This window comes from Ranitomeya imitator, chromosome 1 (assembly GCF_032444005.1).
Source record: "Ranitomeya imitator isolate aRanImi1 chromosome 1, aRanImi1.pri, whole genome shotgun sequence".
NCBI classification, from domain to species: domain Eukaryota; kingdom Metazoa; phylum Chordata; class Amphibia; order Anura; family Dendrobatidae; genus Ranitomeya; species Ranitomeya imitator.
The window spans coordinates 278968598-278995547 of NC_091282.1; the positions used below are offsets into that span (position 1 = coordinate 278968598).

The 26950-nt window shown below is 46.6% G+C and overlaps 1 protein-coding gene across 5 annotated transcripts in view; it reads left to right on the plus strand.

Moving 5' to 3' along the window:
- SFSWAP (splicing factor SWAP) overlaps positions 1-26950 on the plus strand; it is a 192660-nt gene that overhangs the window by 54377 nt on the left and 111333 nt on the right. For all 5 annotated transcript variants that reach the window (XM_069756058.1, XM_069756061.1, XM_069756059.1 and 2 more), the window contains 2 exons: positions 18474-18605; positions 18748-18841. In XM_069756058.1, coding sequence (XP_069612159.1) covers positions 18474-18605; positions 18748-18841 — 226 coding nt within the window. The remainder of the gene's footprint in view (positions 1-18473; positions 18606-18747; positions 18842-26950) is intronic.

Here is a 26950-nt window from a genome sequence, read left to right on the forward strand (position 1 = left end):
CACGTTGGGACCCTGAGAGCGTCATAGGCTTCGTTGTGAGGTGAAATTTTAACCCCGCGCTTTCCAATTCACCAAACAATTTTGCCCCTATCTACATAAAGGGAAAAAATGAAAGGAAAAGTGTTGGAGGCAAATTGACAGCTGCCAGATGTGAACAAGGGGGACTTAAAGAATGAGTGATGGCGCCAAAGAGTATATACCATACAGTTGCTAAGGTGGGGCCTCGACATGGGATACTCACCACACACGGGGATATGAACACACACAAAATGCGCCACACACTACCACGTGCTTGAACACATATTACCCTCAGCACACATTTCACCACAAATACACCAACCTCGCCACATAAAAATCAAAACACAAAAGTTGCCACTCAAAACTCGCCACATGCAAAAACTAGGTTCTTGCAAAACTCGCCACAAGTGCAAAATTCTCCTCATGAAAAACTCGCCACACGCAAAACTTGCACACGCGGAAAAATTGCCACATGCACAAAAGTTGCAACACATGCAAAAGTTGCCTCACACAAAACTTGCACATACTCAAAAGGCACCACACATAATACTCGCAACGCGCAAAACTCGCCATGCGCAAAACTTGCTGCAAACAACTTACTACACTAACCTGTCACATGTAACTCGACACACAAAAAGTTGCTACACGCATGTTGCTACACAAAACTCATCTCACAAAAGTCGCTACATGCATGTCGCCACACGCAACTCAACACACACAACTTGACAAACGAAACTCGCCCTAAAACACACACAAGTCTGGTATTATCCTTCAAAAATAAAAATCTGATTAATAAGCAGACAAACTACAACAATTGCACCATATAGGAAATACGGCAGCTGTCAGTCACATGACCTGTCTATTATGTGTATGTGTGAGCTAATATATACTGCCAGGGGGAGGGCTTCCTGTTGGCTGGGGATTTATCAGGCTGCCAATTTAGCTTACAAATACTGAGGTAAAAATACTGAGCAAATAACGTGTGAACGAGGTCTAATACAGGAGGAGATGACACACAGGTTGTGATGAGGGAACAGCCGCCATCTTTGAACAGGCATGCTATCAGATTGGCGTGACTCCATTTTGTCTCCTGGTCACAGGAGTGCTCCTGGCCCCCACCTTTGCTAATGAATAGAGTTCCTATTAGTATGCTAACGGGCTGAGCTCAGTGTAAACTGTAGATGGTATTTCAAAGATGTGAGGAAACCACGCCAGCAGGGGGCTTGGAAATGCTTGGGGACTTAATTAAAACACGCATGCCAAGTGGCCACTGGATACACATCTGTTATGGCAGCCCAGCCAAACCGTCTCCATCATGGAATTGTGAATTATGGACGCATCGTCCGAGGTACAGGCTCATAAAAAATATTCTCCTTACCCTAAAGAAATTGTGCATCCAACAGTGTGACTCCCGTGACGGTGGAAGGTCTGAAACCCAAGATATAGGGATCAGCCTCCCACAGGGACCGAATGGGTCCAGGTTTGATCCCAGTACGACCGGCAGAACAAACCACAGGCGCTGGTACTGCCCGTTTGCTGATCCGATCATCCTGGGAGAAGTTATCCCATTTATTAGATATTGGAATAAATCTTGCAGGGAGACAGAGGGGGTGGAGATTGCTAAGCCCACCCAGCTGCAGGCAGGGGGGCTCAGCCAGGTATAAGAAGAAGCTGAGGTCACTGGGAGGCTCTCACTCCACAGAAGAAGACTATGATGATTTCTTAAGGAACAGGGTATGCCAGCCAGAGGGGGGAGCAAGCACAGGCTTTCTGGGGGCTGCCCGGCAACTAAGTTTTTGGACCTGCGGAATGCTATGCCCCCCCGGCTTCCACAAGCGACCTTCAACCTGGTAAATTGACCTCCAGTTTTATACCTTTAAGCCTTGTATTATTGTTGTTATATTGTACTCTGACTGTAACTCTTGATATTTTGTGATTGTATATTTCTTGTAATTATCTATATACTATATACTATATGCAGGAGGAGATGACACTCAGATATATACTATATACAGGGGAGATGACACACAGGTATATACTATATACAGGAGGAGATGACATACAGGTATATACTATATATAGAAGGAGATGACACAGGTATATACTATATACAGGAGGAGATGACATACAGGTATATGCTATTATTATTATTATATGCTATATATAGAAGATGACATGCAGGTATATACTATATGCAGGAGGAGATGACACTCAGATATATACTATATACAGGGGAGATGACACACAGGTATATACTATATACAGGAGGAGATGACATACAGGTATATACTATATATAGAAGGAGATGACATTCAGGTATATACTATATATAGGGGAGATGACACACAGCAGGTATATACTATATACAGGGGAGATGACATATAGGTATATACTATATACAGGAGATGACATACAGATGTATACTATATATAAAGGAGATGACAAACATGTATATACGGAGGTGATGAGGTGAAAATGAGAGGTGTGAGGTGAAAATGAAAAGGTGTGAGTGCAAAATGAGAGAAGTGAGGAAAAATAGTGGAGTGATCAGAAAATGACAGATGTGAGGTTGAAATGAGAAGTGTTAAAGGGGAATGAGAGGAGTGAGGGAGAAAATGAGAGGTGTGAGGGAGAAAATGAGAGATGTGAGGGGGAAAATGAGGCGTGATGGGAAAATAAGAGAAGTGAGGTGCTATAACTAACCACAGATATTTATTATGCCTAGGCAACGCCGGGCTCTTCAGCTAGTCTAATATATAAAGCTGAATGTGTGTGTGTGTGTGTGTATGTATGTCCGGGATTGGCATCTGCACCGTCGCAGCTACAGCCACAAAATTTTGCACAGTCACACGTCTGGACCCCGAGAGCGTCATAGGCTATGTTGTGAGGTGAAATTTTAACCCCGCGCTTTCCAATTCACCAAACAATTTTGCCCCTATCTACATAATGGGGAAAAAGTGAAAGGAAAAGTGTTGGAGGCGTCGCAGCTACAGCCACAAAATTTTGCACAGTCACACGTTTGGACCCCAAGAGCGTCATAGGCTATGTTGTGAGGTGAAATTTTAACCCCGCGCTTTCCAATTCACCAAACAATTTTGCCCCTATCTACATAATGGGGAAAAGTGAAAGGAAAAGTGTTGGAGGCAAATTGACAGCTGCCAGATGTGAACAAGGGGGACTTAAAGAATGAGAGCGATGGCGCCAAAGAGTATATACCGTACAGTTGCTAAGGTGGGGCCCCGACATGGGATACTCACCACACACGGGGATATGAACACACACACAAAATGTGCTTGAACACATATCACCCTCAGCACACATTTCACCACACATACACCAACCTCGCCACATAAAAGTCGAAACACAAAAGTCGCCGCTCAAAACTCGCCACGTGCAAAACTCGCCACATGCAAAAACTAGGCTCACGCAAAACTCGCCACAAGTGCAAAACTCACCTCACGAAAAACTCGCCACATGCAAAACTTTCACACGCGGAAAAATTGCCACATGCACAAAAGTTGCAACACATGCAAAAGTTGCCTCACACAAAACTTGCACATACTCAAAAGGTACTACACATAAAACTCACCACGTGCAAAACTCGCCATGCGCAAAACTTGCTACACTAACCTGTCACATGCAACTCGACACACAAAAAGTTGCTACACGCATGTTGCCACACAAAACTCATCTCACAAAAGTCGCTACATGCATGTCACCACACGCAACTCAACACACACAACTTGACACATGAAACTCGCCCTAAAACACACACAAGTCTGGTATTATCCTTCAAAAATAAAAATCTGATTAATAAGCAGACAAACTACAAGAGCAACAAATGAACCATATAGGAAATACGGCAGCTGTCAGTCACATGACCTGTCTATTATGTGTATGTGTGAGCTAATATATACTGCCAGGGGGAGGGCTTCCTGTTGGCTGGGGATTTATCAGGCTGCCAATTTAGCTTACAAATACTGAGGTAAAAATACTGACCAAATAACGTGTGAATGCGGCAAATAACGTGTGAATGCGGTCTAGTACAGGAGGAGATGACACACAGGTATATACTATATACAGGAGAGATGGCACACAGGTATATACTATATACAGGAGGAGATGACACACAGATATATACTATATACAGGAGGAGATGACACAGATATATACTATATACAGGAGGAGATGACATACAGGTATATACTATATACAGGGGAGATGACATACAGGTATATACTATACACAGGAGCAGATGACCTACAGGTATATACTATATACAGGAGGAGATGACACACAGGTATTTTCTATATACAGGAGCAGATGACCTACAGGTATATACTATATACAGGAGGAGATGACACACAGGTATACACTATATACATGAGGAGATGACACACAGGTATATACTATATACAGGAGCAGATGACCTACAGGTATATACTATATACAGGAGGAGATGACATACAGGTATATACTATATATAGAAGGAGAAGACATACAGGTATATACTATATATAGGAGGAGATGACATACAGGTATATACTATATACAGGAGATGACATACAGGTGTATACTATATATAAGGGAGATGACAAACATGTATATACTGAGGTGAAAATGAGAGGTGTGAGGTGAAAATGAAAAGGTGTGATTGCAAAATGACAGGAGTGAGGGAAAATAGTGGAGTGATCGGAAAATGACAGATGTGAGGTCGAAATGACAAGTGTTAGGGGGGAATGAGAGGAGTGAGGGGGAAAATGAAAGATGTGATTGGGAAAATAAGAGGCGTGATGGGAAAATAAGAGAAGTGAGGTGCTACAACTAATCACAGATATTTACTATGCCCAGGCAACGCCGGGCTCCTCAGCTAGTGTATGTATGTATGTATGTGTATATATGTATATGTGTATATATATATATATATATATATATATATATATATATATATATATATATATATATATATATATATATATATATATATATATATATATATATATATATATACACATACACAGTGGGGCAAAAAAGTATTTAGTCAGTCAGCAATAGTGCAAGTTCCACCACTTAAAAAGATGAGAGGCGTCTGTAATTTACATCATAGGTAGACCTCAACTATGGGAGACAAACTGAGAAAAAAAAATCCAGAAAATCACATTGTCTGTTTTTTTAACATTTTATTTGCATATTATGGTGGAAAATAAGTATTTGGTCAGAAACAAACAATCAAGATTTCTGGCTCTCACAGACCTGTAACTTCTTCTTTAAGAGTCTCCTCTTTCCTCCACTCATTACCTGTAGTAATGGCACCTGTTTAAACTTGTTATCAGTATAAAAAAACACCTGTGCACACCCTCAAACAGTCTGACTCCAAACTCCACTATGGTGAAGACCAAAGAGCTGTCAAAGGACACCAGAAACAAAATTGTAGCCCTGCACCAGGCTGGGAAGACTGAATCTGCAATAGCCAACCAGCTTGGAGTGAAGAAATCAACAGTGGGAGCAATAATTAGAAAATGGAAGACATACAAGACCACTGATAATCTCCCTCGATCTGGGGCTCCACGCAAAATCCCACCCCGTGGGGTCAGAATGATCACAAGAATGGTGAGCAAAAATCCCAGAACCACGCGGGGGGACCTAGTGAATGAACTGCAGAGAGCTGGGACCAATGTAACAAGGCCTACCATAAGTAACACACTACGCCACCATGGACTCAGATCCTGCAGTGCCAGACGTGTCCCACTGCTTAAGCCAGTACATGTCCGGGCCTGTCTGAAGTTTGCTAGAGAGCATTTGGATGATCCAGAGGAGTTTTGGGAGAATGTCCTATGGTCTGATGAAACCAAACTGGAACTGTTTGGTAGAAACACAACTTGTCGTGTTTGGAGGAAAAAGAATACTGAGTTGCATCCATCAAACACCATACCTACTGTAAAGCATGGTGGTGGAAACATCATGCTTTGGGGCTGTTTCTCTGCAAAGGGTCCAGGACGACTGATCCGGGTACATGAAAGAATGAATGGGGCCATGTATCGTGAGATTTTGAGTGCAAACCTCCTTCCATCAGCAAAGGCATTGAAGATGAAACGTGGCTGGGTCTTTCAACATGACAATGATCCAAAGCACACCGCCAGGGCAACGAAGGAGTGGCTTCGTAAGAAGCATTTCAAGGTCCTGGAGTGGCCTAGCCAGTCTCCAGATCTCAACCCTATAGAAAACCTTTGGAGGGAGTTGAAAGTCCGTGTTGCCAAGCGAAAAGCCAAAAACATCACTGCTTTAGAGGAGATCTGCATGGAGGAATGGGCCAACATACCAACAACAGTGTGTGGCAACCTTGTGAAGACTTACAGAAAACGTTTGACCTCTGTCATTGCCAACAAAGGATATATTACAAAGTATTGAGATGAAATTTTGTTTCTGACCAAATACTTATTTTCCACCATAATATGCAAATAAAATGTTAAAAAAACAGACAATGTGATTTTCTGGATTTTTTTTTCTCAGTTTGTCTCCCATAGTTGAGGTCTACCTATGATGTAAATTACAGACGCCTCTCATCTTTTTAAGTGGTGGAACTTGCACTATTGCTGACTGACTAAATACTTTTTTGCCCCACTGTATATATATATATATATATACAGTGGGGCAAAAAAGTATTTAGTCAGTCAGCAATAGTGCAAGTTCCACCACTTAAAAAGATGAGAGGCGTCTGTAGTTTACATCATAGGTAGACCTCAACTATGGCAGACAAACTGAGAAAAAAAAATCCAGAAAATCACATTGTCTGTTTTTTTAACATTTAATTTGCATATTATGGTGGAAAATAAGTATTTGGTCAGAAACAAAATTTCATCACAATACTTTGTAATATATCCTTTGTTGGCAATGACAGAGGTCAAACGTTTTCTGTAAGTCTTCACAAGGTTGCCACACACTGTTGTTGGTATGTTGGCCCATTCCTCCATGCAGATCTCCTCTAGAGCAGTGATGTTTTTGGCTTTTCGCTTGGCAAAACGGACTTTCAACTCCCTCCAAAGGTTTTCTATAGGGTTGAGATCTGGAGACTGGCTAGGCCACTCCAGGACCTTGAAATGCTTCTTACGAAGCCACTCCTTCGTTGCCCTGGCGGTGTGCTTTGGATCATTGTCATGTTGAAAGACCCAGCCACGTTTCATCTTCAATGCCCTTGCTGATGGAAGGAGGTTTGCACTCAAAATCTCACGATACATGGCCCCATTCATTCTTTCATGTACCCGGATCAGTCGTCCTGGCCCCTTTGCAGAGAAACAGCCCCAAAGCATGATGTTTCCACCACCATGCTTTAAAGTAGGTATGGTGTTTGATGGATGCAACTCAGTATTCTTTTTCCTCCAAACACGACAAGTTGTGTTTCTACCAAACAGTTCCAGTTTGGTTTCATCAGACCATAGGACATTCTCCCAAAACTCCTCTGGATCATCCATATGCTCTCTAGCAAACTTCAGACGGGCCCGGACATGTATTGGCTTAAGCAGTGGGACACGTCTGGCACTGCAGGATCTGAGTCCATGGTGGCGTAGTGTGTTACTTATGGTAGGCCTTGTTACATTGGTCCCAGCTCTCTGCATTTCATTCACTAGGTCCCCCCGCATGGTTCTGGGATTTTTGCTCACCGTTCTTGTGATCATTCTGACCCCACGGGGTGGGATTTTGCGTGGAGCCCCAGATCGAGGGAGATTATCAGTGGTCTTGTATTTCTTCCATTTTCTAATTATTGCTCCCACTGTTGATTTCTTCACTCCAAGCTGGTTGGCTATTGCAGATTCAGTCTTCCCAGCCTGGTGCAGGGCTACAATTTTGTTTCTGGTGTCCTTTGACAGCTCTTTGGTCTTCACCATAGTGGAGTTTGGAGTCAGACTGTTTGAGGGTGTGCACAGGTGTCTTTTTATACTGATAACAAGTTTAAACAGGTGCCATTACTACAGGTAATGAGTGGAGGAAAGAGGAGACTCTTAAAGAAGAAGTTACAGGTCTGTGAGAGCCAGAAATCGTGATTGTTTGTTTCTGACCAAATACTTATTTTCCACCATAATATGCAAATAAAATGTTAAAAAAACAGACAATGTGATTTTCTGGATTTTTTTTTCTCAGTTTGTCTCCCGTAGTTGAGGTCTACCTATGATGTAAATTACAGACGCCTCTCATCTTTTTAAGTGGTGGAACTTGCACTATTGCTGACTGACTAAATACTTTTTTGCCCCACTGTATATATAGATAGATAGAAGCTGGCACAACTCGATCGGCTCTGCTACATAAGAACATATGCACAAGAAGACGTATATAGAACAAAATAGAAAGTTTATTCTACATAAAAAAGACAATACACAGAAAGATAAAAATATCCACTAGTGTCCGGAAAAAGTCAGACTAGATCTAAGTGGCACCACCTTGAGTAGGGAGCAAAAATACGAGAACAAGTAACTGGCATATAGTAACAGTGTTATATTGGGTAAAAAAAACCCATATATCAGAAACAACAGTCTGAAATAGTACATAGTCCTTAACAAAAATCCACCATAACTGCATCCATATATCAGAAAAGGGTCACAATATGAAGAGACAAGTGATAACAAGACCGCCAAGTACTGCCAATAAAAGTAGAAAGATACTACATAATAACAACAGAGATGCCTTACCAATACCCAGATAGTGGTGCCTCTTCCCTTATATGCGTTTCGGCGGCGTGCCTTCGTCAGGGGGAGTGGCATCACATCAATAGTATGTCCCTTTTTAAACCCCAATCGACCAATGATACTGAAAACAAAACATCATGTGACCGAAAACAAGAAAGAAGGAAGTGCATGCAAAGGATGCCGGTCATTGTAGTTCTAGCATAAAAGCCATCCCATCGTTGGATCAAAAACAGTATTACTAAGAACCCTGTGTTATTTAGATGCACTTTTGCTTTTTACGTATTTAGTTACAGCAGGGTTTACGCTTATTTTGCTTCCTGTAGGTTTGTAATGATTGCACTAGTTAATAGAGTTCAACAAAGACTTTTCTTTATCGCCTCTCATTGGGGGACACAGGAACCATGGTGTATGCTGCTGCCACTAGGAGGCTGACACTATGCAAATAAAAAAGTTAGCTCCTCCTCTGCAGTGTACACCCCACCGACTGGCATTATACTCTTCAGTTTAGCTTAGTGTCAGTAGGAGGTGGACACGGGTCTTTCAATAGACCCTTATCTACCTCAATGTGCGTCGTTTTCTTTCAGGTTTTTCCGGAGGGATGCAGGGTGAACAGTCACACCTGTAGTCCCACAAGCGGACTATGAGTACGGTGTGTACTGCCACCCCGTATCCTCATAGATCCCTCTCCAGGACCAAGATCCTGGCACACAAGCGTGCTCAGAAGTCCGGTCCTGGCTCCGTCCCCCACCCACTCGCCCACCAGAGCCTGTCGGTTGGAGGAGACGAGGACGTCCATCAGCTCCCTGGACGTCTCACCCCCTTTTAAGGTTAGTACCGGCGTGGGACGTTTAGGTGAGTATTTTCCCTATCCCGTCCCAGATCCTTATTGGGGGGGGGGGGGGTTCTTGTTAAGGGCTCCCAGACGGTGACCCTCTCTTACCCGGTCATCGCCCGTATCCTTTGCGGCGCGGCCGATATTTTATCGGTGATCCTGGAGTTCCAGCATTTTTCCCTATAATACAAGGGCCTTTCTGCTCCAGCGCGGGGCCCCTTCTGGCCGCAGCGCTCTTTTCCCGTGTCCAGCACCTTCCTTCTAGACAGCCCTTGGCTGCTGTACGCTCCATTCCGCGGCGCACTACCAGCGCTGCGGTTTTTCACTGGGCACTGTCCTCAGCGCGGCAGCCCTGCAGTCTATCGCGCCGCTTATCGCTGCGGTGCATCGCTCCGGCGCATCGCTCCGGCGCCGTAGGAGGTGCTTATCTGCGGCGCCCTTCAGCGACGCAGCCTGACAGGCTGCGGCGCCTGTGCCGCCAGCCTCCCGGCGCGGCGCATTGCTCCGGCACTCTGTACCGGCGCCGCGACTCGTTTTCCCGGCCGCCGGTCCCTAATTTAGACCCCGGCTTCGGCCGGGGCCTACTTCCGGTCGTCGGATCCCTCACTTCCGCTTCTGCGGGCGGGCTTTTTTCCCGCCCGACATACTGTGTCCTGCCCACCGGCTCCTCTGCGTCTGGCTCCGCCCCCTTCCTCGTGGGACACTTGTCTGGTGTGAGCATCGCTTCACACCACAGCAGCAGCAGCCCTTGCAGTGCCTCACCCAGCGCGCCATGCTCCTTCGCCCGCATCCTCTGTGGGCTCAGCATTGCAGTATACAGCACCTCAGGGGATTTCTCCACCGAGGACAAGTGGGACATCTTCCAGGACCGGGTCCGTGAGTAGCTGCACTGCAGACTGACACCCTTCTCTGCCCCACTGTCCCCTAACCCACTGGCATCTTCAGGGATCTCTCAAAATGTCTTCTAAAGGGGGCCGCTCTCGCCCCCCTACTTCTTCATCTTCTGCCTTAGTCATGTACTTTGCATGTTCGTCCTGTAACAGCAAACTTCCCTCAGGTCAGTCCTCCCCGCTGTGTCAGTCCTGCAGCAACCCGATTGTTCCCACTGCCCAGGATCCCCCGGCCGTTCCGCCCGAGAGTGATCCACCCCATCCCAGGCTGGGCCGCCTCTCTGTCCCAATCGGTGGCTGATTTAACACGGGTATCTCAAACCTTGGTGTCCGCGCTGGATCGGTTACCCCTGCAGACCCCTGGCGTGGCCACCCGAGACCTCCTTGCCAAGCTACTAAAGGTCCAGACAGGAACGTCGGTCTGAGACCTCTTTGCGTTCCATCTCGCCGCCCGGCCCCCCCCCCCCCCCCCCGCGGTTGGTGTCGCACCGATCCTCCTCCCCTGAGTCAGGCGAGGCTTTATCTGATGCGCCCTCAGAGGAGATTTCGGAGCTGGATCCTAGCCAGATCGCCACCATGAGTGAGTCGGTCCAAAACCTCATTCGGGCTATAAACCAAACCTGTGGCATTAAGGATCCCTCTACGGAACCCGCAGATCAGGCGGTTTCGTTTAGACGGGCCAAACCACCTTCAAAATTTTTCGCTCCTCATCCTGAGTTCGAGGAAATTCTGACCAGAGAGAGAGAGAATCCGACCAGACGTTTTCAGAGGGGAAAACGCCTGGGGGTGTTATATCCTTTTTCACCAGAACTTACCGCCAATTGGACGGTCTCTCCCTCGGTGGATCCCCCTGTCTCCAGGCTGTCCACCAACACGGTGCTTCCACTGTCCGGCGGAGCGTCTCTGAAGGATTCTAACAACAGAGTTATAGAATCCTTCGCGAAATCTGCCTTTGAAGCGGTCTCAGCAGCGCTATGCCCAGCCTTTGCTTCCACTTGGGCTTCAAAATCCATCTCAAAATGGGCCAAGGATCTACGGCGAGGTATCCTGGACGGGGCTCCTCCCGCGCAATTAGCGGAACTTGCCAACCAGATTTCCCACGCTGGCGAATACCTGGTTTCCGCCTCCCTGGATGTCGCGTCCTGTGCGGCTCTGGCTTCCAGCAATGCCGTTGCCATCCGCCGGACCGTTTGGCTCAAGGCCTGGCAGGCGGACTTGTCCTCCAAAAAGTCCCTCACTAGTCTGCCCTTCCAGGGCTCTCGTCTCTTTGGTTCCCAGCTGGACCAGATCATTAAGGACGCCACTGGGGGCACAAGTTCCCTTCTCCCCCAGGCTAAGCCTCGTCGCCCTCCTCCTAGACGGCAGTTTCGCTCGTTTCGGCCTTTTCGTCGCTTCGCTGCATCAAACTCTTTTTCCCAGCAGCAACAGAGGCCACAGGCACGTCAAGAGAAGAAGGCGGTGTCCTTCAGGCCCACTCCGTCCTGGCGTCCTCGCTATTCCCAGGGTAGATCGTCCAGGCCCAGGACTGGAAGATCCACTTCCGCATGACTCTCGGCAAGACTCCAGCCCAACGCCCATGTTGGGGGGCCGTCTTCTCCGTTTCAGGGACGTCTGGATTTCCGCAGTAGAGGATGCATGGGTCAGGGAAGTTGTATCCTCGGGATACAAAATAGAGTTCGCCTCCCGACCCAGAGTTCGTTTTTTCCAATCTCGTCCTCCAAAAGATCCCGCTCTGGTTCCGGGCTTCTTCGCAGCCATCGCTTCTCTGCTCAAATCCGGGGTAATTGTTCCCGTCCCAGAAAAGGAACGGTACACGGGTTTCTACTCGAACCTCTTTGTGGTACCGGAAAAAGACGGCAAGGTTCGTCCCATTCTGGACCTCAAATTGCTGAACAGGAGGGTTCGCCTGAGACACTTCAGGATGGAATCCCTTCGTTCAGTAATTGCTTCCATGGAGGCTCAGGAATTTCTATGCTCTATAGATATCCAGGACGCCTACCTACATGGTCCAATATTTCCCGGACATCACCGTTTCCTGCGCTTTGCAGTGCAACAAGATCATTTTCAGTTCGTCGCCCTGCCGTTCGGTCTCGCAACCGCGCCAAGGGTGTTCACGAAAATCATGGCGGCGCTGATGGACATTTTGAGAGTCAGAGGCTTGGTCCTGTTTCCATACCTCGACGACATCCTCATCAAGGCTCCGTCCTTCGCTCAGGCCCGCGAAAGCTTGTCCATTGTCCTCGACACCTTATCCCGTTTCGGATGGCTGGTCAACCGGAAGAAGTCCTGCCTTATTCCTTCTCAGCGCATCATCTTTCTGGGCATGCTCTTCGACACTCGTCAGTCCAGAGTCTTCCTTCCCAAGGACAAGAGATCCACCCTTTGTCGGGACATACTCTTGCTCCAGGGTCCTCGGCCTCCCTCCCTCCGATCGGCCATGAAGGTTCTGGGGAGGATGGTAGCTACCTTGGAAGCGATTCCCTTCGCCCAATTCCATTCTCGACCCCTTCAGCAAGCCATTCTGTCTCAGTGGGACAGGTCGGTCTTCTCCCTGGATCGGCCGATCAGACTCTCCTTTCGGGTCAAGCGGTCTCTCAACTGGTGGCTGACGTCTCCTCTCATCTCCCAGGGCAGGTCCTTCCTTCCGGTTCACTGGCAGGTGGTGACAACGGATGCCAGCTTGATCGGCTGGGGTGCGGTTTTTCGCCACCTGACGGTTCAGGGCCGTTGGTCGCCGCAGGAGTCTGCTCTGCCGATCAACGTCCTCGAAATTCGGGCCATCTTTCTGTCCCTCCGTCATTGGGAAAGGATCCTCAGGGGCCTTCCAGTCCGGATCCAGACGGACAACGCCACGGCTGTGCCATATGTCAACCATCAGGGGGGGGACTCTGAGCTCCCTGGCCCTTGCCGAGGTATCCAAGATCCTCCTTTGGGCAGAGGCAACGGTTCCGGTGATATCCGCGGTGCATATCCCTGGCGTGGAAAACTGGGCCGCCGACTTCCTCAGCCGCGAGGGTCTCGCGGCAGGGGAATGGTCCCTGCATCCGGAGGTCTTTCATCAGATTTGTCTTCGATGGGGAACTCTGGATGTGGATCTCACGGCGTCTCGAATCAACAGGAAGGTTCCGCAATTCGTCTCCAGGTCACGCGATCCTCTCGCAGTGGGCGTCGATGCTCTGGCCATTCCTTGGTCACAGTTCGAGCTGCCCTACCTGTTCCCACCCCTTCCATTACTGCCCAAACTGTTGAAGAAGATCAAAGCGGAAGGGGTGCCGGTCATCCTGATCGCCCGGATTGGCCCAGGAGAGCTTGGTTCGCGGAGCTCGTCAACCTTCTCGCGGACGCTCCCTGGCGCCTTCCAGACAGGCCCGATCTGCTGTCCCAGGGTCCGATCTGCCACCCGAATTCTCGGTCGCTCAGTTTAACGGCGTGGCTGTTGAGACCGCGGTTCTAAGAGCGTCCGGCCTTTCGGACCGGGTGATTCACACCATGATTCAGGCTCGGAAGCCTTCGTCTTCCAGGATCTACTACCGCACCTGGAAGGCCTACTTCCGTTGGTGCGAGTCCAACCGCGTTCCGCCTATGGTTTTTTACCTGCCTTCTCTTTTGGCCTTCCTTCAGGCAGGGCTGGATTCGGGCCTGGCTCTTAGTTCCCTGAAGGGCCAGGTCTCTGCGCTTTCCATCCTCTTTCAGAAGTCCTTGGCCTCTCGGCCACAGGTTAAGACCTTCTTTCAGGGGGTAGCCCACGCCGTCCCGCCGTACAGGGCCCCTGTGGAGGCATGGGACCTAAACCTAGTACTGGACGTTTTGAAGGTTTCTCCCTTTGAGCCTCGAAGGGAGATTCCTCTATCAGTGTTATCTTGGAAGGTGGCCTTTCTGGTGGCCATCACTTCCATTCGCCGCGTTTCCGAGCTGGCGGCACTGTCTTGCCGCCCTCCGTTTTTGGTCATTCACCAGGACAAGGTGGTTTTCCGACCCCCACCTTCTTTTCTTCCTAAGGTGGTTTCCACCTTCCACCTCAACGAGGACATCGTTCTACCTTCCTTTTGTCCAGCTCCGACTCATCCTCTGGAGCGATCATTGAACAAGCTAGACCTCGTCAGGGCAGTGAGGATTTATCTGGATAGAACATCCTCTTTTCGGAAGACGGATTCGTTTTTCGTCATTCCTGATGGCACGCGCAGAGGCCAGCCGGCTTCTAAAGCGACTATAGCTCGATGGATCAGAATGGCAATTTTGGAGGCTTACCGGGTCAAGAACAGAGTGCCCCCTCCTGGGATTAAGGCTCACTCTACCCGGGCAGTCGGCGCCTCCTGGGCGGTGCACCACAGGGCTTCCGCCCTACAGCTGTGCAAAGCGGCAACTTGGTCTTCCATCCACACGTTCGCCAAATTTTACAAGGTCCATACCTATGCATCGGCGGACGCCAGCCTAGGCAGAAGGATCCTGTAGGCGGCAGTGGTGAGTCCTCTGACCTGATGGAAGTCTGTTTTTTCCGCCCTTGGGACTGCTTTGGGACGTCCCATGGTTCCTGTGTCCCCCAATGAGAGGCGATAAAGAAAACAGGATTTTTGGTTGCTTACCGTAAAATCTGTTTCTTGAAGCCTCCATTGGGGGACACAGCTCCCTCCCAATGTTTTCTGTTGTTATCTGTTCTATGACTGTTCTCACGTTACAGTTCTCAAGTTTGTGGTTATGGTTTTCCAACCTTGTTTCATTATCTCCTACTGCTTTCTCACTAACTGAAGAGTATAATGCCAGTCGGTGGGGTGTACACTGCAGAGGAGGAGCTAACTTTTTTATTTGCATAGTGTCAGCCTCCTAGTGGCAGCAGCATACACCATGGTTCCTGTGTCCCCCAATGGAGGCTTCAAGAAACAGATTTTACGGTAAGCAACCAAAAATCCTGTTTTTTCAAGACCCTGATCCAGTACGTCTGTGTCTACTGGTCAAAACAGAGTCCTGTGAACCTCCTCCTTGCTGAAATCCCCAGCTCCTTAGTAGGTGCAAATCTGAGGGGGTTTTTTTGTTTTGTTTTTTTGCTGCTTGATATTTTCTGCTGCTGCGGATACAGGCCGGTAAGAGGTTGGTAGGACTATGGTCCAGCGGCCATGGACTACTGATGTTGACTTCTGAACCAGTGTCCTGCAAGTCTTTTTGCTTAGCTCCACTAAAAGGCCTCCAAGTCTATGGCAGCTGCGTGTGAAGTGTTAATCATAGGGCCTATAGTTTCTAGCTGCTTCATATTCGTAATAGGTTTCCTGCTAGTTTTTCAGCTCCCTAAGGGTGCGTGTCCACGGTCCACGATGACGGCACTTTGGATGGAGCGGAGAACTCGCTTCGCCCCCAAAGCGCCGCCCCCTTCTGTACGCGCGGTGATTCCGGATATGTTCATTGCACATATCCGGAATCTCCACACCCCATACATAGGGACCTGTGATTTACCTTGCGGCGACGGAGCTTCGCTGCAAGGTAAACAGACATGCTGCAGTCTAAAAAGACGCGCCACATGTCCGGATACGCAGGGCCTCCGGATGCATGTTCGCACGGATAGTGGAGACGGGATTTCATAAAATCTCCTCCTCTATGCTGTAATATCTGGACACTGCGGGGTGAGCGCTGCGGCTGTACACAGCGTTCAGTCCGCAGCTTTTCCGGAAGTAATCCTGAACGTGGTCACATACCGTTAGAAAAGAATGGAGAGATGAGCGTGCACAACAGTCTCTCATATGATGGATAAGAGAAACTGGAAAGGCAATAAGTGCAATAGGTCTTAGCTGAGAAACAGCTGATGGGCAGTCGTGCTCACCTGATAGTTGTGAAGTCACAACCTCTGTGGAGGCTTAAAAAAGGCTTCTGCCGGTTCATGGTATGAAGAACATGCGAGGCTGGAGAAAAGTGGGTTAAAAACTGTGCTGCGTTGGACCAATGATGAGTAGGAAACAGGTGTGTAGAAATGGGGTCATTTGTCAACGTGTTTCAAAATGACACACTTTATCAGAACAACATTGGGGTTTGTGGTCTAACCCAACTCCTCTCATTCACACCTCTCCTATGATAGCGAGCGTCAGGCCCCCTTTTCCCGAGAGGTACCATAACATTTGAATATGCCAAAAAAAGTAGCTTGGAAATAATCCTTCAAAAAAGTTTTCAGAGTTCCTCATACACATTTAAAGTCAGCCAAATGCACTGTAATCAGCCGATACCCTAAAGTGTGAGACATCCAGTCAACAAATGGTGGACAAAGACCCCCCTGAGTAGTCCAAATAACTGCATAAAAAGAAACATGAAAACTCGCTCTGGCACCCACCTGGATGCAGCGCAGGTTGTACAGTGTTTTCGTGGACACAAGTGAAAATGTCACCATTGCCCCAGTAGCGGTACTAAGGTGACCAGTAGTTGTGTTCTGATGACACATTGCTCACGTCACTTGACACTGCAGCAAATCACAGGCGATAAGTTTCTGCAGAGGTTGAGCAGAGCCTGTATGGGAAGAGTTAGGCGAGTAGGATATATGGGCAAATTTTTTTTTCCTCATTATTCCTCTGTTACCACCTGTATAACTCTGTATTTCTGTGTCTGATACATGTATTAAGACTCGATGGACGTAATATACCTTTAATACTCTCCTATATGCCCACCTCTACAGGGCAAAAGGCAGTTAAAAGGAAAACAATAGATGACTTGCCTTTAAGCCAAGCAATGAGAAACACATAATTTTTTTTCTCCCCATTGATTTTTGTATTTTTTTTTTTTTTTGAAAGTCGTAACTAATTTGGATTTTCAGTATTTTGCCATCTTTCTTGTAGCTTTTTGAAGCTGTCTATACAACGTCTTTAAATTTCATTTAGCTCTTTTTTTTTTTTTTTTTTTACCCCTAAATAAGAATTTCTGTCTCCATAGCACATCAATTAAGTTCTTTCATTCTCTCTTTTTGCCTGCTGACCCGCCTGGTGCAGATAGTGTGCGGACACTGAGAACCTTCATTCAGTATCATGTACTCTGTACTGTTCCTGCCATTGTGCTCGCCACATAATAGGCTAACATTTGTATTAGTTTTCGGCCTTGATTTAAGGTACAGCTTGTCTTATTCGCTCACTCTCATTCAGCGGGGATATATTCGATTTCTATTTAAGCAAATTGAGTAGGTAAAACATGCTGAATGCTCGATGTAATAGAAATGTGATCAAACGCTGTAGCTTCTTGTCATAATATTTTACCATTTGTAAAGGTCTGCTCCAATATCACAATATTCTACAGACAGCACAGTGTCTGTCGGGTTAAGATACTGGCCATTATAAGGGCATACTCTTAGCGGCCAAAATTCACAGGAAACGGTCTACTGTTTGGCTACTGCGAGTGCCGAAACAATGACTGGACACACTGGAGAAAACCTCCCCAGTGACTGATGTAAATTACTGGCTTGGAGCGTTCATAAACTGTCTGATCTATCTGTTTCAAGAGCAAAAACATTTTTTTCCAGGCGCTTGCATATGTAAAATGAATTGATCCACCTACCAGCACCCACCTGGATCCAGCACAGGCCTGCTCTGCACTTACTGTACACAAGAACAGAGCACATCACCATTCCACCAGCAGTCAGGAACGCTGCAGTCTGTGATTGGCTGCAGCGATCAAGTAACTTAAGCAACGCATCTGTAAAAGGTTTTCTAATGATGCATGGCTCTAGTCACCTAGCTGCTGCAGCCAATCACAGGCCAGGGCAGTCTTGTTGCTGTTGGGACGGTGATCTATTCTTCTCCTGCGTCAGCACAGACCAGGCTTGCACTGGAACCAGGTGGGTTGGCGGATTATCAATTATTTTTTTTTTTTTTTATAAATCCGAACCACTATAAACCTTTTTTTTTTCATCTGGACAACCCCTTTGAGGTAGCATACGTAGTGTGATTGCTGTTATCTCCGGTTTGCCTCGGCTAGTCTTTAGAAGTGCACCCATCTGGAAATGACGACATTGGAAATCTGCGATGATGGCTCTTATGCTGCTGCATCCATAATTATTCTAATGGCCCATTTGAATTGATTGTTTTGTTTCAGCACTTTGGCACCAGTGGTCGCCATTATTCCCCCACCTCCTGATATTCAGCCTGTCATCGATAAACTAGCGCAGTACGTGGCTCGGAATGGACTGAAATTTGAAACCAGCGTACGGGCGAAGAATGATGCAAGGTTAGTACTGTTTCTGGCGGAGATTGACATTGAGCACTACGTACTGTGCTTTCCATGCCTAGTGTGGAGCTTTGCTAAAGCTTTTCTGTACTCACAGAATATTGAATCCTTCTGTAAAACCCAGTCTTTGCCTTTTTGTTAGGTTTGAATTTCTCCAGCCATGGCATCAGTATAATCCTTACTATGAATTTAAGAAGCACTTTTTCATGCAAAGAGAAGGCACTCTCAATCCTCAGGTATGGACAGCAACATATGGAATGCATCTGATACCACTGACTAATATGTCTGTTTTTTAAGAGCAATAAGTAGGCAAATGCCGATGAAATGCATGTAGAATATTCAATAACTCCAGCACAATTTAGAAGGTGGCAGCCTCCATTTCATTTCTCAGTTTTGGAATTAACAATCATTTTACAATGCAATTTGATAAATGAAAATTGTTCTCATTGAGGTTTTGTGAAATCCTTATCTGTCACATTGGCTGTGCTTGAAGTAATTTTGAGCTGTAGACCATTTTTGTAGATCATATTTGGTTTAATTTGCACAATTGAACCTTAATGAAAAGGCTTCATTAAGAAAAGATCTTCCCAGCCCATTCACTCTTTCAACTGGTACTGGTACATTGTGCCACACCATGTAGTGCCAGTGGAGGGGAGTTTACACCATACAGGTTCCAAAGACACATTAGCTCATCTATATTGTAGCTTACCATCTTACTGTGCTGATTGGTGGGAGGAAGGCAGATGAAACAAGATCCCCTTTAAAAGGAATCTGTCAACAGGTTTTTGCTAATTCATCTGAGAGCAGCGCAATGTAGATAAAGAGAAGCTGAATCTAAAGGTACCTTCACACATAACGATATCGTTAACTATATCGTTGCTTTTTGTGACGTAGCAACGATATCGTTAACGAAATCGTTATGCGTGACCGCGACCAACGATCAGGCCCCTGCTGGGAGATCGTTGGTCGCTGGGGAAAGTCCAGAACTTTATTTCGTCGCTGGATCTCCCGCAGACATCGCTGAATCGGCGTGTGTGACGCCGATTCAGCGATGTCTTCACTGGTAACCAGGGTAAACATCGGGTTACTAAGCGCAGGGCCGCGCTAAGTAACCCGATGTTTACCCTGGTTACCAATGTAAAAGTAAAAAAAAACACTGCATACTTACATTCCTGTCACGTTCCTCAGCGTCAGCTTCCCTGCGTCCCCCAGTGTCAGCGCCGGCCGTAAAGCAGACGTCACCGCTCTGCTTTCCGGCAAGCGCGCTTACACAGAGCAGGGAAGCTGAGGCCGGGGACGCGACAGGAATGTAAGTATGTACTGTTTTTTTTTTTTTGTTTGTTTTTTTTTTACTTTTACAATGGTAACCAGGGTAAACATCGGGTTACTAAGCGCGGCCCTGCGCTTAGTAACCTGATGTTTACCCTGGTTACCCGGGGACTTCATTATCGTTGGTCGCTGGAGAGCTGTCTGAGTGACAGCTCACCAGCGACCAAACAGCGAAGCTGCAGCGATTGGCATGTTGTCTAGATCGCTGCAGCGTCGCTTAATGTGACGGTACCTTTACGATGTATCACTTAGATTACTGGGTGCAGAAGTTCTGACACAATCAGAGCTTTTAGATTTAGCATGAAGTTGAGCTGAGAAAGCTAATTCCGCCCACACCAAGCTCTGTGTATACAATGTCCTTAGACAGTGAGCTGCTTATCACAGAAGGGGACATTGCAAGACTAATGTAGTCCTGCAGTGTTAATCTCTTAGTGATAAATCCTTCACAGTTAGTGAACAGTAGCACACAGTTTGACAAGTGACACATCCCTGAATTCTGTGTCTCAGCTTCTACCTCCTCCTGTCTTCAGATTAATAGCAAAACTCTGCTGATGGAGTCCCTTTAATATAATTTCCTGTTTTGGGTGCTTAGACTTATACTATTAAGGAATTTGGCTAGAAGGATTTAATTTTCAATTTATACATGTGTGTTTTGGATAAATGTTAGTCAGTTTCGCATATTTTGAATGCTATCCCCCCTATTTAATCAGTTTGTGGATACATACAGAACACTGGCATACAATGATTTTAGTGCCGACGATGTCTTGTTTTATATTAAAGCAAACCTGTCATCAGGATTTTGCTAAGTAAAGTACAGACATTGTCAGGTTGGCATTGTTACACTGATTAAAATGATATCTGGGTTGAAGAAATCAGTCTTGTGGTTCTTGTGTAATGTGTGTTAGCAGTTTTGAGTTGAGATGTTCGTTATTCATGGTGGGCCTGTGGGGGGTCTTTTTTTTTTTTTTTTTTGTGTGTGTGTGCCTGCCTCATAATTATCATTTTGGCTTTAAATGACAGGTCACTGAGCCTCCTATTTTAAATACTGAGCCTGCACAATTAATATTCTAGTCTTGGAAAAAAAAGTTTGTTCAACAAAATGTCAGCGGCACACTGCTTTCCAAGGACCAGTGCAAGAACGCGCACAAGAAGAAGAAATAGTCGCTGCTGGACATGGCAACACTCCTGCACTGGTCCCTGGAGCACAATACGAGGTATACGGATCGTAGGTATCAGGGTTCCCGCTGCTGCTATTCGGTAAGCTCTATTAGTGAGCTCAACAAGGAGGGATCGATGATATTCGCTCATGTCTAGTGCTGAGTAAGAAGATGACTTTGGTTTTGCCAGATTGGCTCTAGTTTCTGAGCTATTCAGTGGTTAAAGTAGAATTCTGGCTTCAAAAATCACTTTTGTAGCATTGTAAGCCTACAAATTGGAATAAAAAATTATTATAGGGGATATTTCGTTACCGAACACACTGTTTAAGAATGACAAGAAAGAGTAGAAGCTATTGACTTGTTATCACATACAACTTGCATGGGGGAAAGCTTCATTTTCATGGATGAATTATCTCAAAAACTAGAACAATGAATTGGTACTCTTAACATACCCTAAATCCATTCAAACAACCTTGGCACCTGGAAAACACTTTTTATTTTTTTTGTGTAGACCTGTGTAATTGATGGGTTTTTGGGAAACTCTTAACAATCACTGAGATTGAGGCCTGGATCTCTAGCTGTCGGTCTCTTTAGATTTACAGGTCACATTATTCCCAGGAAAGCAAAGTCCAATGGATATATTAGCGTACTGTATAGAGTAAAAATTACTGCCAGTTCTTTCTCCATTATTAATGTTCTGGGAGCATTTTTGTCCGTTCCAAATTTGGCTAGGTTAGCAAAGCTTTCTGGTGTTGTCCTCTGACAATGGGTCGTCTGCTGAAATTCGAACTGCCAAAACCTACTGTACGCCCCAACAGATTGGGGAAGCTGGTTGGTCAAAATCTACAGATTCTGACAACTTTTATCTAGTATGTATGTGTGTGTGTTTTGTGTTTTTTTTTGTTTGTTTGTTTGTTTTTTTTTAAAGCGCTGCAAAAATTTTTCCTTTTGTAATGGGAGATTTGGATTTCCGATGATGCTTTTCTGCAAGATAATGCCTTGTTGTAGGCTTGGATTTATCCGTCTAGCTCATGTTGGCTCAATCCAAAAAAAAAGTCATAAATAGCGAAGTGAAAACTTCATAATATTTCTAACCCTCGCTACTTTTTGATTGGTTTGTTAGGTTTACAAGCACAGCTTTGCTTCCTTATCATGCCTCTGCGAACATGAAACCTTTCTGGCCCTAGTTTATAAAGTCTGTCAGAAAATTTATGCAATCCCTTAAAAATGTCAGATGTACTTTGTTTGCACTCTTAATCTTCTAGTGAACTGTCTTGTAAACTTTATTGTGTTGCTGTCTTGGCATGATTGGTTGTACACAAATCCTAATAATGAGAAGAGGATAATTGGATGTGGAGACAACTAGTTAATCTGTCCTGGACCTTATCTTGTGATGAATATTTTATTTCTGTGATATTCGTCCAATCAGCTTGTCTAGTCAGCAATCTGATTTCCTCATCCAGTTGTAAGAAAACATTGAAATATATTGCCTAGGAATTGGACTGCATTGCTCTTGTAAAACTTGTGTGGATCATTAAATTACCTTTTACTACCACCACTTAATTAAAGTGGATCTGTAACCAGATTTCCTAGTAGAAACTACAAACATTAAATAGACTTTGCAGACCTGATGTGGCTCGTGTATTTACTGTGAATATCCACATCAGAAAGGCTATGAAATCCTTTTTGAAAGTAACTCCGTCGCCCCACACATAGACTAACTCTAGTGTCCCTCCAGCTGCTGGGATATCCAAAAAGGTATCGGTAGTATACAGCCATTCTGACATGGGTTTTCAATGTATGTAGTTTGTATTGTGAAATTTGTTGACAGATATTTGCTTCAACCCCTTAACGACCACCGATACACCTTTTAACGGCGGTCATTAAGGGCACTTATTCCTCAACGCTGCTTTTTAATGGCCCTGAGGAATTGTGCCTCTCCACAGTGGGGATTCCCGCTGGTGACAGCTAATGCCTTGCGATATTGGCCCTGGCTGGTTTTGCGACCAATCGGGGCCAATTAACCCCTTAAACACTGCTGTCAGTCGTGACAGCGGTATTTAACTTGTTACAAGGGGGTCACAAGACCACCTTAATAACCAGTGGACCCCTGCAATTAGTATTGTGGCTACCGATGGTTACCGAGGTACCCTGAGGTCATGTGATGAACCCAGGGTACGGTTGCTTGAGAGATCCAGCTCTAAGCTGGCTCTCTGAGGCACAGTCAGTGAGACGCTAACTGATCTCATGCATGAATGAGTGTCTAAGGCCAGTGATCACAATTCCCATGGGTGTGGAATGCAGTGAATATTCATTTTTCTTTCACAGTGGGGACACGTGACCGCCGGGAGCTGCAGTAACGCTCCAGGTGACACTGTGCTCGCTACTAAATAGCAATGAATACTTACTGCCCTCTACACACATAGTACTGGCATACAGAGCAGTGAGTATTCCGGCAGCTGCCCTTCGGCTTGCAAGGCAGCACATGATGTGCCTGACATGCGTTGCTTACAAGCATAAAGCCGCTGCTTGCATCAGAACAATGCGCTGCAAGTGAGCGCCGGGAAAGTAAGTGTAATGGGTTGTTTTGTTTTTTTAATGTTTTCTGATGGGGTCATGCATACCAGTATCGATTGTGGGGTCCATGCATGCCAGGACGGGGATGGGGGCTAATCGTACCAGGATCCTATTAAAGAGAAATGAATATTCATTGCCCTCCATACCCATGGGCGTGGAATGCAGTGAATATTCATTTCTCTTTAGCAGCAGGCACAGGAGTTAGCCACAGCAATTGGCTCCTGCCTCTGTGACCCGCTGTTCCGCCGCTGCCGCTCCCCCCCTCCCCACCACAGCCAGAGCCGATACATTCGGACTATAAGACACACTCCCCATTTTTCCTCCACATTTTTGGAGGTAAAAAGAGCGTCTTATAGTCCCAAAAATACGGTACATTAATTTAGGGAAGAAAAAAATTGCAGCCTAATTTTGTGAACCCCATGAGCATAGTAAACAAGGTAAAGTTTTTCTTGTCACGTGAGACCCATGTCAGCCGGTGCACGTTGCAGTAAAACACTGCTGTCTGAGACTTGACAGCCATTTTTAGTAACTGCCTTTGCAGCTCATTTCTGGCTGCTGCTGTTAAGACACAAAGACACAAATACAGACCACATAACCCAGCCAACATAAAGCTCCTGAGCCCTCTCCACACACAAGAAGCCCCGCAATCATATGTATGTACGTAGGACTGTGAAGTCAGAGCCGTTGCAGTCAGTCTGTGTCCATTTTGATGGAGTCTGAGTTGGAGTGAGTATAAAATGGACCGACTCCTAAAACATATAATAAATTGGGTACAGTAGTACAGTGCAGGATGTGCTGTAAATGTTTTCATAAGAAATTGGGAAAGTTATGAAATGTCCTATAAATATCTATTCCTGATCTAAGGATCTCGGCTTTTAGCTGAGATGAATCTGTGCTGCACTTTATGTACAGGCTCAGTAGGGAGGGCTGTGGGGGTCAGGGAAATTGAGGAGTCGGAGATATGGCTTGGCGACTCCACAGCCTTCCATGTACGTGATTTTGCTTTGAGTTGCTAAGATTTCATGGCGCAGCTGAGCGAGTCCCTGTTATGTACGGATTCTAGCTGGAATAGTTGAGGTTGCAGATCTTATACAGAGCGATGGCGCACCTGACCTTCCCTTTGTATGGCTGGTGCAGAGTATCAGACATTTTCACAAGGTAGGCTCCTTTTTTCCAGTACAGTAGCTTCTGAACATATGCATTTGTTCTGTTCTCAGAAGTTGGGTTATACTGCTGAGTCCTTTGTCTGAAACTGGTCAAAAGGAAGCCTATTTTACGCTATAGCTAGTCTGAAGTTATTAAGGCTGCGCAATAAAGGGTTTTGAAAAGCATTTAAAGTTCTATTTTTTCCTTTGTTCTTTTCCTTTCTGGTAAAATGGTTTAAAACTTCAATTAGAATGTAATTGTTCATCTTGCTTTCATTACTCTTACGGCCCAATCACTGACATCAGGTTCTTAGCTTTTTTGGAAAATATTTTTAAGTTCTTAAAATGGCCATCCGTGCCGTGTCCTACACTGTCTGTCAAGGAACGTTCCCAGAAAGAGTGCTCATGCTTCACCCAGTATCGTTGATCATGTATGGCCAGATGAAGGACTGCAAAGGTCAATATGGCTGAGACGTCATAACGAGCCTTTTTCTTTATCGCCTCTCATTGGGGGACACAGGAACCATGGGGTGTATGCTGCTGCCACTAGGAGGCTGACCCTATGCAAATAACAAAATTAGCTCCTCCTCTGCAGTGTACACTAGTTTAGAAAAAAGACGACTGAGGGGCGATCTAATAACCATGTATAAATATATAAGGGGACAATACAAATATCTCGCTGAGGATCTGTTTATACCAAGGAAGGTGACGGGCACAAGGGGGCATTCTTTGCGTCTGGAGGAGAGAAGGTTTTTCCACCAACATAGAAGAGGATTCTTTACTGTTAGGGCAGTGAGAATCTGGAATTGCTTGCCTGAGGAGGTGGTGATGGCGAACTCAGTCGAGGGGTTCAAGAGAGGCCTGGATGTCTTCCTGGAGCAGAACAATATTGTATCATACAATTATTAGGTTCTGTAGAAGGACGTAGATCTGGGTATTTATTATGATGGAATATAGGCTGAACTGGATGGACAAATGTCTTTTTTCGGCCTTACTAACTATGTTACACCCCACCGACTGGCATTAAACTCTTCAGTTTAGCTTAGTGTCAGTAGGAGGTGGACACGGGTCTTTCATTAGACCCTTATCTACCTCAATGTGCGTCGTTTTTTTTCAGGTTTTTTCCGGAGGGATACAGGGTGAGCAGTCACACCTGTATTCCCACAATGCGGACTATGAGTACGGCGTGTACTGCCACCCCGTATCCTCATAGATCCCTCTCCAGGACCAAGATCCTAGCACAGAAGCGTGCTCAGAAGTCCGGTCCTGGCTCCGTCCCCCACCCACTCGCCTACCAGAGCCTGTCGGTTGGAGGAGACGAGGACGTCCATTACAGCTCCGTGGACGTCTCATTCCCCCTCAGGTTAGTAACGGCGTGGGATGTTTAGGTGAGTATTTCCCCTCCATTCCCCCGGGATCTTTTCTCCAGATGTCCCCCTGTCCTCCCTCATGGCGTTTATTTTAGAGGGATCCCAGGGACAGCCATAAGCTCTTCTTCCTTAGTGGCCGCAGTTCTCTCCCTGCAGCCGCACAGCCCCTTACAGTGTCACAGCCTAGCAGGCTGCCGCGCCGCTTCCCCCTGCGGTCTCACTGCTCGGGGGCCACAATGCGTCCTGTGTCTGCACGGCGTCCTTGGCAGGATGCCGTGCCACTTACTTTCTGCGGCGCTCCGACGCCGCGATTCTCCGGCGCCGCGATTTTCCGGCGGCGCTCCAGCGCCGCGATTCTCCGGCGCCGTGAATTTCCGGCGGCGCCAGCCTCTAATTTAGGTCCCGGCTTCTGCCGGGGCCTACTTCTGGCGCCGCGACCCCGCCAGTTCCGCTTTCCCGGACAGCCTTGGCAGGCTGCCGCTCTTCTCAGTCCCTGCGGCGCATTGCTCCGGCGCCGCGGTTCCCTTCTCCGGCGGCGCCGGCCTCTAATTTAGGTCCCGGCTTAGGCCGGGGCCTACTTCCGGTTTCTCGGCTCCTCACTTCCGGTTCTGCGGGCGGGCTTTTTCCCGCCCGACTTACTGTGCCCTGCCTACCGGCGCCCCTGCGTCTGGCTCCGCCCCCTTCTTCCTGGGACACTCGTCTGGTGTGAGCACCGCTTTGTACCGGCAGCAGCACCAGCTCTCGCAAGCGCACCCGCATCTTCTGTG